Source organism: Leptopilina heterotoma, unplaced genomic scaffold (assembly GCF_015476425.1).
Source record: "Leptopilina heterotoma isolate Lh14 unplaced genomic scaffold, ASM1547642v1 Lhet_278, whole genome shotgun sequence".
In the NCBI taxonomy this organism is placed as follows: Eukaryota; Metazoa; Arthropoda; class Insecta; order Hymenoptera; family Figitidae; genus Leptopilina; species Leptopilina heterotoma.
In genome coordinates, this window is record NW_025110986.1 from 1,808,656 (window position 1) to 1,827,629 (window position 18,974).

Consider the following 18,974-nt stretch of genomic DNA (forward strand, 5'->3'; position numbering starts at 1 on the left):
GAATTGTTTAATATTTAAAATATTAAAACAATAACTATTGATTATAGTATTTTATAAAAAAGTTCGAGAAATTTTATGAAAATGTGTTTTTCCTATTAAAAAATTTGATTACTTGAATTTTATATTCTATTTTTTTTCTCCTATCCTTTTTATTATTATATGTTTAATAAAATACTAAAAGTAATTAAATTTAATTTCAATTATTATTACATATATATTCTGAATTTTTCTAAATATAAAAATATCGAGAAATTTATTTTCAATTAGCTAGAATGATGTTTTCTTTAACAAACTCGGTAAAATTTCTTAATTTAAAAAAAGCTAACTATTCATGAATGCAATATTAAAAGCAATTAAAACAATTATTTATGAAGAATGACTAAAAAGAATATTTTTAAATATAAACAAAAAAATTTCATCTTTTATTGCATGCATTTTTGAACTTTTTGAATAATGTGAGGCCAATGCATAGGTGGCGCCGCCCTAGTGGTGAATAACGACTTTCATGACACCTTTCTAAAGGGGCTTGTATACCTCCTCCGTTCTAAGTATATCAGAAACGTCCAGCGTTTTGATTGGCTATGCTCATAGAGAATTTCCAAAAAATTTAATGTTTTGGAAATTCTCTATGAGCATAGCCAATCAAAACGCTGGACGTTTCTGAATATACTGAGAACGGAGGAGGTATACAAGCCCCTTAAACCAGCAAAAGCACGAGTGTCACCCCCATGAAATCAACCAAAGCACAAATGCTTGACTTTCTGCTGCGAAATCGCAGAGGGAAGTACGTACTTTCGACCGAGGTATGAAGAAAAATTATTTTTTTTCCTACAGGCAAAATTTTTCAAACTTTACAAATAGAAGGATAACTCTATAAAGAATGTATAGTTAAAATTCCAAAACAATATATAAAAAGTCGATTAACCGATGTACACTCGTGCTTATCGATGCCTTCTACCAGAGAAGGCACTAATTTCACGAAGTTTGCCTACCTTCTATACTGCCTAAAAAATCAGCCAATGGAAAAGCAGAATTCTGTTGACATTATTGACACGCACTATAAAGAATATAGAAAGTGGGTAAAACTCGTCAAATTTGTGCCTTCCCTGAGAGAAGACATCGATGAACACAAGTGTACTATCTTAATAACATTAACAAAATAATTTTTTTGTTCTAAAATTTACAAGCTCTTCTTTTACTCTATGAGGAGTAATAAATTATTTTAGAGGGCGCAGTAGGCGCCCTGAGACCTCCACTTTTGTCACAAAAATCATCGTAAAGAAATGGCTGCCTTTATTCTCGTGTTACTTACGATATTTTTTATTCCTAATGCCCAAAAGTGTCGATTTCAGATAGCAGACGACAGGGAGTAAAAGTCATTCACTTGTTCAGGCCTCAGCACAATAGGTTCGCGAAAGTCGTTCGCGAACGTAAAACATGAGTTAGAAAAGGACAAAGATATATTTGTGTCCTTGTCTATCTCATCCCAGGCGCGGAAGACCAGTGCTGACGATGGGTTGAAACTTGACTGAGTCTTGAACGCCCAGCGTGGGTAACCCAAAGTTGAAGCAGTCTTTATATCATTGTCACTAATTATTGGTTCAGCATGGAACACCAATGTTCGTCCCATGCTCGATTTAACACTCGGTCAATCTTCGTGAGTGGAGCTTCAACATCCCGTCTTTATTCAACCTTGAATCAATCTTGATAGTTTATTTATTACCGTATGTACCTACCAATATTCGATATAAATATTTATAAATTGAGCTCCCGCGTCCAATAACTCGATCTGCGCTTGAACTGAAAAATTCAAGCCAGTCAAGCCGTCAGAAAATGGAAAAAATAAAAGTAGGAATTTTTAATTTTAAAACATACTACCGTATAGAGCATAAAAATGCCCAAACTTTTTGTCTTTGAAATTTTTTTGTAGGACTTTTATTTTTAATAATAATGGACAAAAACTGAATTTTTTTTATTCTTCAATTTCATGGAATTTCAAAACATAAATCGACTTTTCTCAAACAAATCTTAATGAAATTAATTAAAAATTGATATACTTACTTATCAGGGTCTACCGAAGACAATGAAATGATTGAAACATTAAAAAATATTTATTGCAAAATTATTTGTTAATATAAATACAGACCTGTCGGTAAATACGTTTTCTCAACTTTGACGAGAAAAAGTGTACAGTGAACTTTCGAGTTGACACAACTTCCAGTGAGACATTTGTTTATTAACATGTGAAGAAGTTTTTTGGGAATTTTTATTTAAATCGGATGAAAAATAAAGAAGATACATAATGTTTAAAAAAATATGCGTAGTGCGGCGTTTTGACATTTTGACGCAAGAGGAGAAAACTATTGAAAACTATTGCTGTTTTCTGTTGATTTATTTAAAAATAAGTTTATTCATGTATTATATTTAAAATAAAAACAATTCTATACTTTAGAATTGTTATTAATTTATACTATAACTAACTATACTATACAATTGTACAATTTCTAGACTTTATATTTTAATAGAGTAGAACGGGGCGAGGCAGCCAATTGCTTCTTATTTCTGCGTCGCTTTTTGAAATCGCGCGCCGTCGATAATGTAGAGTGCTTATAGTAGTTCAATTCAGTTGCTAACAGATGGGCGTTATTACTGCACCAGCTTAGAAGTGACAGCATCATTTACAAAAACAGACTTTTGGATGTATCTTTTTAAAGAGTTATTTGTCTGATTTTCGTTAATTGAGGTGTATGAATAAAATTCAGGTAAGTGTTTTTTAATGCAGAATTTAGTGCTGAAGACGATGGTGTAAATGGAATCGCTATATTTTTAATATTACTGGTCCTGTGAATGTTTTTTAAAAAAAGTACTCGTGGGGTTAGACGGCCAACGAAAACATGGGGCGAGGCAGCCAACAATAATTTTTTTGTTTTTTTGTGTTTCAGTATTATTAGAGAATGGTAGATTATGCGATTGCATAATTGCATAATTTTTTAAAATCAAGTAGAAACATTATAATATTATGTTAATTCATGTTTTAAACCTTTTACAACATGTTTCTAGAGCGCATAATATTGCATAATTTTTTACTCACTGCATAATTGTACTCTTTTTGCATAATGATCGCAGAATAGACTCAAAATTTTCAAAATAGTGCTTTTTTTTACTAAAAACCATGAAATTTTTTTTTTAGTTTCTTTATTTTTAAAATATTTTTTTTAATTAAATAATAAAATAAATAAGTTTTTAAACTATTAACTAACATGTTAAATGTTATTGAAAAATTAAATAAATCTTAAATTTTAAAAATCAGTAAGTACTATATATATGATGAGTAACATCGTTTCCGGTCATTTTCCCGAAAGGCCGTGTCTGAATGTCTAATTTATTAAATATCTAAAATCCCGAATACTTTTATACAAAATTTTGTATAAAGATGTTTCCGTTGTTAAAATTTTTTTCGGAATCTCAAAGAAACCACAGCAAAGATTTGTTTAGTGTTTGCCTCATTCAATTTCGTTTGGTCGTTCAAGAGTTATTTAATTATTATTTAATACCTGTTTTGTTTATAAAAATATGTATAAACATAATATAAACAATTTTTTCATTTTTTTCTGAATTAAGTATGGTGGAAACATTTCTTTTTATGTGTAGATTAAAATTCCTGAATTTTATTGCAATTGGTTTACTTACTCCAAAAAAACTAAATTCTTACTTGGAGTCGCACATATACCATTTTTAATAAAAAACAAAAAAAAATTATGGGTACATAAATCTTTGGGAAATTAGATTCGGGAAAAAGGTATTTGGGATTTTAGACATTCGGGATAGGGCCTTTCGGGAAATTGGTTTCATAAAATAACCAGTAACTGTTCCAAATCAAAAATTTTTTTTAAATGCAACATAATTTTGTAAAATGAACATTTTTTAGCGCATAATTGAATCAGAATTCTTTTTAATTGCATAATTCTGCATAATCATGCTCATTTTATCGCATAATTAACGCAGAATTCATCTTTTTAGTCGCATAATTCCGCATAATTGTGCACAATTTAAGCGCATAATTCCGCATAATTGTGCACAATTTAAGCGCATAATTAGAGGGACTCAAAATGCATAATCTACCTTTCTCTAAGTATTATGGTGCGCACTTATGTTCGAAAAACTGAAAAATTAAATGAAACGGGAATGTCGGCGGCACTCGATGCCGTGAAAAAAGGCAATAGTATTAACAGCGCAGCTATGAAATTTGGCGTTTCACGAGGAGCTTTACGCTGTCGATTAAAGAGTAAAACTCCTGAAAATCCTCATGCATATAAACATGTAAACTAATGATGCCTTCTTTTGTTTTCTCGAGTGTTTTTTCTTATTACTTAAATATTTTTGCTTTTATTTCTAGATTTTCAGTGCAGAACAGGAAGCATCGCTGAAAAGATATTTATTGCGCTCAGTGGCAATGTATCACGGTTTGTCTTATCCTGCGGTTCGTAAACTTGCTTACGAGTTTTCAGTAACTTTAACAAAGAAAAAATTGATCAAATCTGTTCCGAAATCATAGAAAAAATCAAAGTGCGCTACCACGGATTGGCTTAATGGATTTATGCTTCGTCATCCAGATCTTTCACTGCGGAAACCAATGGCAACTAGTCTCGGCAGGGCGACTGCATTTAATCGTCATAATGTCAAGGAATTTTTCGGAAAATTGAAAGACGTCATTCAGCTATTTAAAATACAACCGCAAAACATTTGGAATGTTGACGAGTCAGCACTAACCACAGTACGAAAACCTGTTTCTGTCGTAGCTCCACGTGGTGCAAGAAGTGTAGGTGGCATTTCATCAGGCGAAAGAGGAACTCTAGTGACGCTCACTCTCGCATGTTCAGCACGTGGCATGGTAGCACCACCTTTTTACGTTTTTCCACGGGCGAAATTTCAAGAACATTTTTTGTCAGGCTTAGACGCAGATGGTGCGGCAAATCCATCCGGTTGGATGAAAAGCGAACAATTTTTTAAATTCTTGAATCACTTTGTCAAGTACGCACATTCGACGAAAAAAGTACCAGTTTTACTATTATTGGACAATCACGAATCGCATCTGTCGATTTCCAATTTAGATTTTTGTAAAGAAAATGGAATTGTCGTCCTTTCTTTTCCACCACACACTATGAATAAACTGCAGCCACTTGACAGATCCGTGTTTGGTCCCATTAAGCGCTACTTTCATGCCGCGTGCGACACTTGGATGCGATTGCCGCAAAATGCTGGAAAGACTATCACGATCTATGACATCCCACGGATTTCTGCGAAACCTATCGAATCGGGTGCGTCTGTTTCCAACATTAAAAGTGGGCTTCGCCGTGTCTGGAATTTGGCCATTGAACGAAAATGTGTTCACGGACATCGATTTCTTACCATCGGATATAACTGATCGCGAAAACACTGTTAATCGGGCATCCACTTCTGCGGATTCTGACATGGAGCAAGAACGGATGTCAGCTGTTTCCGATGTCAATGAAACAGTTGATTTGGATAAAACTCTAAAAGAAATTCATCCGTACATAAAGGCTTCACCGCGCAAACAGACAAAACGTGGCCGCAAACGTAAATCTGCGATTTTCACCGATTCACAAGAAATGGCACCATTGCGCGCAGAGCAGCAAGCCCTCAGTGAGAAAAAAGCAAAGAAAGCAGCTTCCAAAGCTGCTGCTGTAACAAGAAAAATATTAGCAGAACAAACCAAAAAAGCAAAAGTTGATAAGCAACTTAAGGAAGCGGCAAAAAGTTCAGGTTTGGATATTGAAAGTGCTAAAAAGAAAAGTGTTGGCCGCGGCCGTCCCAAAAAACAATAAGTAGATAGATTCTATTAGTTTTTCTAAATGTTTTTTCTTTTTTACTACTTCAATAAGTTTTAAAGTTCATATTTAATTTTATGAACTATTTTATTTGAGAATAAAAAATTTATATTTTCTTTAAATTTTAAATTAAATTTAATTAATGTTAGTTTGTTATAATATTATTGAAATGTAAATTTTTAAAGTTTACTAACAAAATAAAAGTAAATTATGAACAACTATCTTGTTAAACTTCATTAATTTAAACTTTAAGTTATGTTTATTTATTATTAAAGCAGTTGGCCGTCTCACCCCACATTTTTCAAATAAGCCAAAAACGTAGTCTTTTGGGAAACGTTCGTAGAAATTTTTAAGTGCAACCTACCTCAAAATGTTCTATAGCAATTTTTTAGCCAAGAAGGCAGGCTTTCTAACGCGATATTTCAATTGAAAAAACCTATTTAAATAACTGCCTAGCAATCTAAAATGTGTCGTGTTGGCTGCCTCGCCCCGTTCTACTCTATTATTAAATTTTTTATTATTACTTTACTATTAATTTGTAATTTTAAAACACGTAGTTTATTGAAAAACTTAACAGCAGTAATAAAGTAAACTGTGAAAATACAAGGACCTGCTTTGTTTACATTAACGGTGTTGCCCAATTTCAAACAGTGGTCGCCTTTTAAAAATGGCTGCTTGAACGTAAACGAAATTTCAAAAGGATTTTTCTCCTAATTTGGACAATTATTGCAAAATAGGGAAAAATACTAGTTATACTGAAATTTTGTTCTTTCATTTGTGCACAAGGAATTGAAAATCCAATATAATACACGACGTCAGGAAGTAAAATGAAAAAATTAGATGTGCCCATTAGGTGCTGCCCTCTGGTGGCAATTTTATGTATCGCGCATTTGTTTAACATTTTCCTATTTTTCTTCCTGTCGTTGTAAATCTAAATAAATCTTTTACTGCCTATCATATTATAAATGTATAGAATTCTTTTTATTTTAAATATAATACATGAATAAACTTATTTTTAAATAAATCAACAGAAAATAGCAATAGTTTCCAATAGTTGTCTCCTCTTGCGTCAAAATGTCAAAACGCCGCACGACGCATATTTTTTTAAACATTATGTATCTTCTTTATTTTTCATCCGATTTAAATATAAATTTCCAAAAAACTTCTTTACATGTTAATAAACAAATGTCTAACTGGAAGTTGTGTCACCTCGAAAGTTTACCGCACACTTTTTCTCGTCAAAGTTGAGCAAACGTATTTATCGACAGGTCTGTATTTATATTAACAAATAATTTTGCAATAAACATTTTTTAATGTTTCAATCATTTCATTGTCTTCGGTAGACCCTGATAAGTAAGTATATCAATTTTTAATTAATTTCATTAAGATTTGTTTGAGAAAAGTCGATTTATGTTTTGAAATTCAATGAAATTGAAGAATAAAAAAAATTCAGTTTTTGTCCATTATTATTAAAAATAAAAGTCCTACAAAAAAATTTCAAAGACAAAAAAGTAGCGCATTTTTATGCTCTATACGGTAGTATGTTTTAAAAATAAAAATTCCGACTTTTATTTTTTTCCATTTTCTGACGACTTGACTGGCTTGAATTTTTCAGTTCAAGCGCAGATCGAGTTATTGGACGCGGGAGCTTAATTATTTAATATTAAAATATTATTTCTGACAGTTTTTAGTAATTTTTTATACTATTTAAAAATTATTATTCTTATTATTAATTACACAGGCACACAAAAAAATAAAAAAGTTAAAACCCAGAGGTCACACCCCCCTATCTCCATGTTTTTGGGGTCGCTGAAACTGAATATGACCATGAAAATTTTTTTTCATCGGTCATTTTCCCGCTACCACCCCCTTACACCTGCTCCCGGGGGTTGATATTTCAGTTTAAAAAAAGTGGAGTAGGGTGTCTATTCCTATGTTTTTTGGGTCGCTAAAACCAAAAAAGACTACCAAAAACAAATTCTTCACTCCCTTAACCCCCTACAACCCTCTTAACATCCGAAAGGTGGGGGGTCGAAATTCGAATTTTCACGAAAAGTCGATTACGGTGTCTAGACCTACGTTTTTTGGGTCGCTGAAACCAAAAAAGACTACCAAAATCAAGTCCTTTCCACCCTCGACCCCCTACAACCCCCTGCAATAATTTTTGATAATTAATATTTAATTTTAAATTTCCCAAAAATCGGTTCGTTTTATTTGAAAAAAATTTTTGCAGGGGGTTGTAGGGGGTCGGGGGAGGAAAGGATTTGATTTTGGTAGTCTTTTTTGGTTTCAGCGACCCAAAAAACGTAGGTTTAGACACCGTAATCGACTTTTCGTGAAATTCGAATTTCGACCCCCCACCTTTCGGATGTTAAGGGGGTTGTAGGGGGTTAAGGGAGGGAAGAATTTGTTTTTGGTAGTCTTTTTTGGTTTTAGCGACCAAAAAAACATAGGAATAGACACCCTACTCCACTTTTTTTAAACTGAAATTTCAACCCCCGGGAGCAGGTGTAAGGGGGTGGTAGCGGGAAAATGGCCGATGAAAAAAATTTTTCATGGTCATATTCGGTTTCAGCGACCCCAAAAACATGGGGATAGGGGGGTGTGACCTCTGGGTTTCGACTTTTTTATTTTTTTGTGTGCCTGTGTTATTATTAAATAATATAATAAGTATTATTATTATTATTACTGTTATTAAGATATCAATTGGTAAATAAATATTAATATTTATTTAGTGTATAATATTTATATTAATTATATAAGATTCATATAAATAAAGTTAAATTATATATTATTTTTTTTCTCGCACAGTGTCAAATTATTATTTTCAAAGTTCAAGAGTTTCGTTTATCTGAAAAATTTTCAGTGAAAAAAATGTTCATTAGGTAGTAATAAATATTTATGCCTAGTAGTTTACACTAGGTTTAACTGTTTACTGAATATTATCAAAAATATATTTTTCGTCAAACGCGCGCGACTAAACACAAATAACCTTGAGACGTTGCGATTGTCGTGCTCCCACCATCCCATCTACTCAATGCACTCCCCGCCTGTGACGTCATGAGGGGAAAGCATTGAGTAGATGGGATGGTGGGAGCACGACAATCGCAACGTCTCAAGTTGAGTCTCCAATAAGACAAGGTGCGCATCGATGTTCATAGCTATAGGTATACTAAAGTATGATGTGGTATATCTATAGCTATGAACATCGATGCGCACCTTCTCTCACATTGGAGACTCAACTTCAAGGTTATTTGTGTTTTGTCGCGCGCGTTTGACGAAAAATATATTTTTGATAATATTCAGTAAACAGTTAAACCTAGTGTAAAACTACTAGGCATAAATATTTATTACTACCTAATGAACATTTTTTTCACTGAAAATTTTTCAGATAAACGAAACTCTTGAACTTTGAAAATAATAATTTGACACTGTGCGAGAAAAAAAATATATATAATTTAACTTATAAAATTATCAGAAAAAATATTTTAATATTAAATAATTTATTAATATTTATATTTAATATTGTACAGTGCACACGACAATAAAGGAACTGAATATTGTAACAAGATTACTGAGACTTGAAACGAGTATGGGACGAACATTGGTATCCCATGTTGAGTGACGGCACTGGCATTGATATAGTAGATTAGGCGAGAAGCCTTCCAGCCTTCTGTGGCCGAGCGGTTTAAATGCGTGCGTTGAGAACTTCCGGTATGCGTCCTAACGCACTGGGTACGTGAGTTTCGATCCCACCTGCGAGCGAATATTTTTCATTCTTTGTTATAAGCGTTTATATAAAATAATAAAATTGTGTGTTGTGTTGTGAATAAAAAATGGTAACATGTTTATAAATAATGTTAAAAGTCTGTTAAAAACCAAGAAAAAAATGTAACGATTAACAGAAAAATTGTCTTTTTTTACTAAAATTATTTTTTTTAAATTACTATTCAAATGATATTTATTGTTAGTAATATATTCTTATTTATATGAAAATAATATAATTATTACAAATAATAACTTATTGTCATTAAATGTATATAAACACATACATGAATTAAAATAATAACAATAATATTTATTATTAAATTTGAAGAAGTTAACAATTTTCCCGAATCAATCTACACAAATAAATTAAATATCTTAAATAAATCTCGATAAGCTCATGGGCTTCAATGTATCGACAGCACAGCTGCCCTAATACAGAAACCTGCTTAATTTGAAAAATATTTTCGAAATTAATTAATAATTTCAAAATTATCAAAGAACTCAGAAAAAAACGGTAGCATGGTGGGATACGATCCAACGACCTTTCTATTGTCGGTAGACTGCTCTGACCACTGAGCTTTTGAAATTATTAATTAATTTCGAAAATATTTTTCAAATTAAGCAGGTTTCTGTATTAGGGCAGCTGTGCTGTCGATACATTGAAGCCCATGAGCTTATCGAGATTTATTTAAGATATTTAATTTATTTGTGTAGATTTATTCGGGAAAATTGTTAACTTCTTCAAATGTAATATTTAATGACCGAATGATAAATTCACTTCCTTCAATATTTATTATTATTATTAATAATTTATATATTCACATTATATTGAATAAACGTGAGAAACGAGTAAATTTGGGAACAGTGGAAGCAGTCTTGTTTCAGTCCTTCATTAGGCGTCCGCAGCATTGATTGAGCATTGGTGCCAATGCTGAATCAAGGCTCGCGCTGCAGTCTGGAATCGGGTGTTACATTAAAGCTTCGATCATTCTTGCTCTCGCTGATTCACTCATGCTCAATCCATGTTGACCAATGCTCGGCCAATCTTTATAAAGCCTGAACTCGGCGTCACTTCGCGCCTGTGATGCATCTCGTTCGCGAACGACTTTCGCGAACGTATTGTGCGTTGGACTTGAGACTTGTATAAAAATGGCGGCCGTTTTCTCCCATGGACAAGAAAAATGCATGGAAACAGCTGATTTTCTTGCCCATGTGGGATAAAAAATTATTTTTTATCCCACATGCATAAAAATGGCGCTTTTAGATAGCTGACGACAGGGAGTAAAGTCACTCATTTGTTCGACCATATGAAAATGGCGTCCATTTTCTCCCAAGAGGCAAACATAACAGCTGATCCCATGCGTTATTTTTGCCAATGGGAGAAAACGGCCGCCATTTTTATATAAGTCGAACAAGTGAATGACTTTTACTCCCTGTCGTCTGCTATCTGAAATCGCCACTTTTGTGCATTAGGAATAAAAAATATTATAAGAAACACGGGAATAAAGGCAGCCAATTTGTTTACGATGATTTTTGTGACACGAGTGGAGGTCTCGGGGCGCCCTCGACCTCCACTCGTGTCACAAAAATCACCGTAAACAAATGGCTGCCTTTATACCCTTGTTGCTTAATATACTATTTTTTAAAGTGGTCCGTTTGAGAAATTCTGAAACACATCATATTCGTAATCAGCAGCCTCGAAAACCCTTACAAACATGTATGACTTATTTATACTAATTGTTGCTATTTGGAAAACTTAGATTATTTTTTCGATGTTTGGGGATTTTGTTATTAATTCATAAGAAAAATGATTAAAAAATAGTACATTGCGTAACAAGTGTGAACTAGCGGCCTTTTTGGAACGAGCGCTAAGTTTTCGTAACGAGTCGTAGGTGAGGGCGCCGAAGGCGCCCTCACCGGAGACGAGTTACGAAAAAGAAGCGCGAGTTCCAAAATGCCGCCACACGTGTTGCGCACGATACTTTTCATAACAAAATCATAAAAAGGCGTTGACACTGAAAAACATATATAACTGAAAAGAATGTTGAGAAACGCAAACATAAGATTCGGAACACAGAACCACTGTCAAGCGTACTTACTAGCTGATCGCGCGGGGGGGTTCGGGGGGCGAAGCCCCCCGACTACAAAAAAACCAACTCAAAAGAATAATAATAATATTCGACATTTCAAAGAATCGCATTTTATAATACCCCAAGCCACCGGACGCGTCGGGGGGCGAAGCCCCCCGAAACCTAGTCGTGTACTTCGACGTATTAATAAAAATAATATCATTAAAGAATAAAAACAGAATTTTTCACACGAGTGATCACGAAAAGGAGGTTAGAAACTCTCAGTATTTGATAGATACTGAGTTGCTGCTGTAAGACACGGTAAATGTAGTTAACTGAACGAAAACATAATCACGCCTCTTCTGGACGGAATTGCAACTACTCGAGCGTTACAAAAATACTCGAACAAGCACAAACAAAGCTCTTTTTTGAACTGAACTGTCATTCGCAGTATTTTCGTAACTACGTACTAAAAAGAATAACTTTACATTGGCCTACGGAGAGACAAATAACGCCATTTTTATGATTGCGTTATGAAAACTTTTTTTTATTACTTCTACGTTTTTTATTTTGATACTGTGATCTACACTGAAGAAAATAAGCCAAACTTGATTAAAAAATATTAATATTTAAAAAAGATACCAGGGTTTTTCTAAGTTTAAATTTTAACTGCTGTTTTCTCGTAAACTGGTTTCCGCACGTTAGGTCTTTTTAATTTTTCATAGACCAGGTCACACATAAGAATTTTTTAAATTTAGAATATTAATATTGGAAAATTCCATTAACAGATTACACTACCGGTGAAAATTAAGAGACCACCCATTTTCAGGCGATTGAAAAATGTTTTAAAACATAAAATTTATTGAAACTAAAATTCTTTTCTGTTCGTTTTCTGAAAGATGATAAAATTTGGAAAAGAACAAGATATTTCAGAAGTCGTTTGGCCAATAATTTATTTAGATATTTTTGAAAAATCGTTATTTTCAATGTTTTACAAAAATTTGAATAACTTCTAAAATAATGAACACAAACTATAAACTGCACTATAAGAATTACTTATAGGCATTAACGTGTAATTTTTTCTTAGAAAATGCAGGCCATCAAACTTGGACCAAAAAAATTCAAAAAATTTGGAACAATCTTTTTAACAGAAAAATAAGTTTTAAAATTCAAACGTATTTTTTTTATTAAATTTTCTTGAAAAATCTACACCATATGATGTTTTATATATTTTTTAGAATAGTTTTTAGTACAGAAGGTACAGAAGGTTTAAAAAATTTCCTATACTAAACTATAGAAAAAGTATCACACAGGAGGGGGTCTAAAATACCTAAAATATCTATCACGTGATATGTGAATAACCCCATAATAGGTATTTCTTTAGAATTTTTTTTAAACCTTGAGAATATTTCAACCATTCGAAAGAAATATTGAATGTCCAATCTTTAGAATGTTCCATTGGAATAATGTAGGTATATTCTATTACTTAATAGCAGTAAAATTATTTCACTGCTTATTTTAGGAATATTCCAATGGAATGTTACTTTTGAGTTTACAAATTTTTCAGTATAAAATAATTTAATAATTTATTTAAGTATCGTAAAAATTGATTAGTGCATCAGCAATAATACTAATAATATTCCCTAGAAAAATAGTTTTACAATTTTCATTGCAATCTCATCACAATCTGTGGGAATATTCCTACACTATTGACAAAGAAGTATGGCAATGGTCTAACATTTTAATATTTCTAAAATGTTTGTGTGGGATATTCCTAATGTTTCAATGAACATTCTAATGGAATATTCTAGGAATATGATTTAATATTCCAATTTCAGAAATATTCAAGGAAATTGATTGAATATTCTAGAAATTTTTCAGGAAAATGACTGGATATTCCTGAAAAATGACTGAATATTCCAGAAATATGTACATAATTGAATAATCCTTGCTATGGAGGGTTGAATAACATTGTTATACTACACTAAACTAAATAAAATTAAAAAATGTTTCTCTGCAATAAAAAAGAAGAAAGAAATACGAGAGAAATAAATTCTATATAAAAAGCTTTTTATGTGACAACAAGAGAGTATATTAATAAGACGTGTGAAATTGAAAAAAAGCTTTTGGCATCCTTTAGGTGTACCACATCTTTCAAGTCAGACGCAAATACGAGTGTTCAGAGGAACTGAGATGGGTGATCGCATTGTGTATTTTGTAATGCCTGAAGAACATCCGGATCCAGTGAAAACTGCCGACACATTAGCTACCATTACTGGGGGAATTGTTATTATTAGGAAAATTCGACCATACATACCTCAGACAAGTGATGATCCTGAGAGTGGAAAAAAGTCAGTTTTCTTCCTCCTACTATTCACTATAATTATAATATGATTAATGTCTATTAGTAACTGCACACAAAAAATTTCTCTCACATTTTAATATTTCACTAGCTACATATACCTCACTCGCTAACGCTCGTTCGGTTGTAATTAAACTTATTTGTTTTTATTTATTTCTTTGTTTTTATTTATTTGTGCTAAGTAAATATTTACTGGATATAAATATTTTAATTTATAGTATCAAATATATAGTTATTTGTAGCAAATTCGAATTATTTGAGTCAAATAATTGGATCTAATAAATATTACTTTAAATCAGTTATAGGAAAATTACTTGATTCAATAATGCATGGTTTTTAATTCAAATAAATATTTATTTGCATCAATAAAATATTGTTTTTAAAATAACTAAATACTTATTTGTATCAAATATGCAATTATTCTTCATAATTTATTATGTTAATTCAGACTAATATACTTTTAATTGCTTTAAATATAGTCCAAATACTCAATTTATTTGCATCAAAACAAAGCAGTGTTAGATTCAAATAAATCTCAATTTGTATTAACCCTTTAACGCCCAAATGTGCTGATTTTTAACTTCAGTTTCAAGCTCATAATATTGAAAGAACAAAATTATTTAAAATTCTACAAGGACATATCCCTACGTTTTTAGGGTCGCTTTTTCGAATGGCATGGTCAAAAAAGTGACTGATTACGAATCTGAAGTCAGATTTAAAAAATTCAAAATGGTGGATACAATATGGCGGACAATAAAATTAAAAATGCATAGTATTCGCTTCAAATTTGTTACTTGGGGGTTTTCGGGGTCGCTGATTACGAATCTGAAATCAGATTTTAAGAATTCAAAATGACGGATTCAATATAGCTGGATGATAAAATTAAAACTTTATCCTATTGGCTACAAAGACGTTATCGTATGTTAGAATATTTAACAGGGCATGAGCAGTTAATACGATGCATTTTTAATTTTGTGGTCCGCCATATTGAATCTGCCAATTTGAATTTTTTAAATCTGACTTCAAATTCGTAATCAGCGACTCCGAAAACCTCCGAGTAACAAATTTGAAGCCAATACATGAAGTTTTAATATTGTCGTCCGCCATATTGGATCCGAAATTTTGAATTTTTTAAATCTGACTTCAGATTTGTAATCAGCGACCCCGAAAACCCCCAAGTTACAAATTTTAAACGAAGGCGATGCATTTTTAATTTTTAGTCTGCCATATTGGATCCGCCATTTTAAATTTTTTAAATCTAATTTCAGGTTCGTAATCAGCGACCCCGAAAACACCCGAGTATCAAATTTCAAGCGAATACTATGCATTTTTAATTTTATTGTCCGCCATATTGAATTCGCCATTTTGAATTTTTAAAATCTGACTTCAGATTCGTAATCAGCGACCTCGAAAATCCTCAAGTAACAGATTTCAAGCGATTTCAAGAACTTTGGAAAATTGTATCGGTATCACAACTAAAATTGGATTTAAAAAAATACTTCCCAAAATTTTATATTTTTTGAGTATTTTTGAAAATAATAAGGGTTAAACGTCACTTTTTGGAAATTTTGACCATGCCATTCGAAAGAGCGACCCCAAAAACATATGGACATGTCCTTGTAGAATTTTTAATAATTTTTTTCTTTTAATATTATAAGCTTGAAACCGAAGTTAAAAATCAGCACATTTGGGCGTTAAAGGGTTAAAGAAATGAATTTTTTTCCATTTCTATACGTAAAAGAATTTTAAAAATAGGGGAGAGCCTTCAGTTGTGAGACGGGTTTTATTTTTGACCCGTAAATTGTAAACGGGTAAACGAAATTGTAAATAAAATACACCGTTCGAAAGGTAACAGAAATACGCAACTTTTATTAAAAGAAAGTGTAGTATTTCGATGAACTCAAAAAATGTTACGATACATTTTCCTAGCACATCGCTTTTGTCAAAAAAAAATGTCTCCAGTTGTGAGACACTCATTAAAAATTGCTAAAATTTAATAAGTTTGACATAAAACGTTATGTTTAGTGGAAATAATTAAATATATTAATAATATATATTATTACACTGAGAGAAAAGAAGGTACACTGCTGTTCATTTGGAGGTTGATCCAAATTTGAATTGCGATACACAACCTCCAAATGAACAGCAGTGTACCTTCTTTTCTCTCAGTGTATATACTAAATAATAATATTTATTTGACAAAATATGACTATCAAATAAACACAATTTATGAGCTTCAACAAGAGCATTAAAATTGATTTCTTCTGAATCAATTGACTTTTTTCCACTTGACATGCTTGCAAAGTCGTATTTTTTATGCTGCCCAGATGGGTGTTGACACCGTCTCACAACTGGTGATATGCTGTGTCTCACACCCAGAAATTGGCACTATTTTGAAAAAGGAAAATTAAATTATTTTCAACCGTAGATTGGAACAATGCAATATTGCATCACAAAATATAAGGAAAACACTAAAAGAAAATGCATTACATTTACCTTTTCTAATTAATTAACTTGGAAAAAAAGTACTTTGCATTTATTGAAAAAACGCTTTTTAGTCGATTATCACACACAGTGTTGGTATTTAACAAAAACAGTTTATATATCCGCTTCGGCGTACACGAAAAAGTTGGCTCATATAAAAAGAAATGTTTTTATATAAGCCAATCGGCTTTTTAATATTGCATGTTAAAAAAATTGACTGTCTCACAACTGGAGACTCTCCCCTAATAAAAAACTATTTAGAAAATTATATCAAGATTCGTGGTAGAGAATTGCCGCTAAGTAAAAATTAAAAACCGTGTATAGGGTAAACCAGACAGTAGTCGGCCACTTTTCAATTTTGAATAGCTATAAAACCGTATGAAATAAAAATATTTTGTTTGTTGATAATCATTTCTAAGGTGATTATAAACAAATCTAAGCTTTTGTAATTGAAAAAAAAATTTTGTACGGTTTTTGAAAGCTTTTTTAAGTGGCCGATCACTGTCAGAATCTTACTTGTTTATTTACTAATTTTGTTAACGAATAAAAATTTATTTTTTATAAACATGATTGTTTTAATAGTTTTGTGTGATCGTAAGGAACAACATTACATAAAAGAATTCGAAAAAAAATATGAAATGGCACTTTTAAAACATTGTTAATTAAAAAGATTGCCTTAAGTGGCCGACTACTGTCGGATTCTTACTTTTTTTGTAAATTTTTTTAACGAATTAGAAATTTATTTTTGTAAATATCAACTGTTTATCGATAAAATCGAATAACTCGAGTAAATCTTCACTGATTTTGCTCAATTTTTTTGATGGATAAAGAATGATAAAAGAAAGAATTATGATAAGGTTATTCAATATTTTGGATACTTTTATAGAACTGAAGCAAAGAAAACTAAACTTCTGAACGGATTTGTAAATATTTTGGAATATTATTAATTGGTTTAAAATCTCGATATATATTTCAGGCAATTTTAAAACATTTCGTATTTTTTGAAATATTTAGATTTTTCCGAAAACAATTCGATTATTTTTAAATTTTGACAAATGTAGAGCCTACACTGAAAAAAATATTTCTGTCTTAAGAAGATTTCTCTTATTTCAATTCATATATTAATTTGGTTAAAATCTTATAGAATTAAAGCAAAGAAAACTAAATTTCTAAACGGATTTGCAAAATATTTTGGAATATTATTAATTGGTTTAAAATCTCGATAATATATTTCAGGTTTCAATACATTAAATATTTTTTGAAATAATTGGATTTCTTGACAGTTAGACAAACGTATAGACTAAACTCCTTAACGGATTTGCTAACAGTCACATCCCACATAGCACCATATTTTGCGGGAAACTAACCATGTTAGCTTCTATAGCTAACATGGTTAGCTTCCCGTTAGCTTCCCTTGGCCTATAAATGTCCTACGCTTTTTAGTTTTCCGTGTTAGCTTGCAGAAAGTTATCTAAGAAACTTTTCTGAAAACAAGTAGAGAAGAGTTCTTTAAAACTATCTCTGGTAAGTATCTGTAAGCATTAGAAGTTAGTTTCTAGTAAGCGTCATAAGGTAAGTAATATAATATAAATTGATATTATACAAATAATCATTTACGGAATTTCCGTAATTATCTATTTAATTTGCACTTAAACTTATTTAATATTTCAGTTTACTTATTGCTAAAAAAATAGTATTTATAAATTTAATAAAAATATAAAATAAAAAATATTTCTCTCTATAATTTATTTATTGCCGCGAACTGATTACTTATTTATTCCTCAATATCAATATTATATTATTGAAGAATAATTTTGAAAATAAATTTGGAGGGACTGGGGGTAGAACCCGGGTTCACAACGCAGAAAGAAACAACCTAACCAACTAACCTAATCAACCATGTGTAGGGAAGAATATTTCGGATCCTTTTAAGCTTCAAGTGATCTCATTGGTTGGCGTCACTAATGGCGGGATAATTTAAAAAAGGATTCACAAAGATATTTGAATTTTCTCATTACAATAAATAATTTAATTTCTAATATTATTTATTAATTGAATCTTTAAAAAATAAGAATAAATAAATTATTAAAAATGAAAATATTAAATTAGAAAGTTAATAGATAAGCATTAAACTAAACTTTATTTTTTTCCTTACTTAATTTGACTTCACATCTATTCGCAATTTGAAGTTAGTTGTTTCTGTTTGCATTTTGTTCTCTAGTTTTTTTTATAATTAATTTATTATTCTTTTTAATATTTTAATATTTAAAATTAATGAAAATTCTAATGTATAATAAAATGCTTTCAATATTAGAAAAGCAATTAAACAAAATTTTTGTCAATTAAAAATATTCCTTATGCGTTATTTCTTACTTAATTCTATAATTTTTAACCTGCAATAATTTAATTTTTACAAAAAAATAAATCCAAAATTTTCAAAAT

General features: G+C 31.2%; 1 protein-coding gene across 1 annotated transcript in view; it reads left to right on the top strand.

Annotated features, from left to right (window-relative positions):
• LOC122504102 overlaps positions 1-18,974 on the top strand; it is a 215,861-nt gene that overhangs the window by 156,689 nt on the left and 40,198 nt on the right. The window contains exon 17 of the mRNA XM_043614999.1: positions 13,827-14,037. Within this exon, the coding sequence (XP_043470934.1) occupies positions 13,827-14,037 (211 nt within the window). The remainder of the gene's footprint in view (positions 1-13,826; positions 14,038-18,974) is intronic.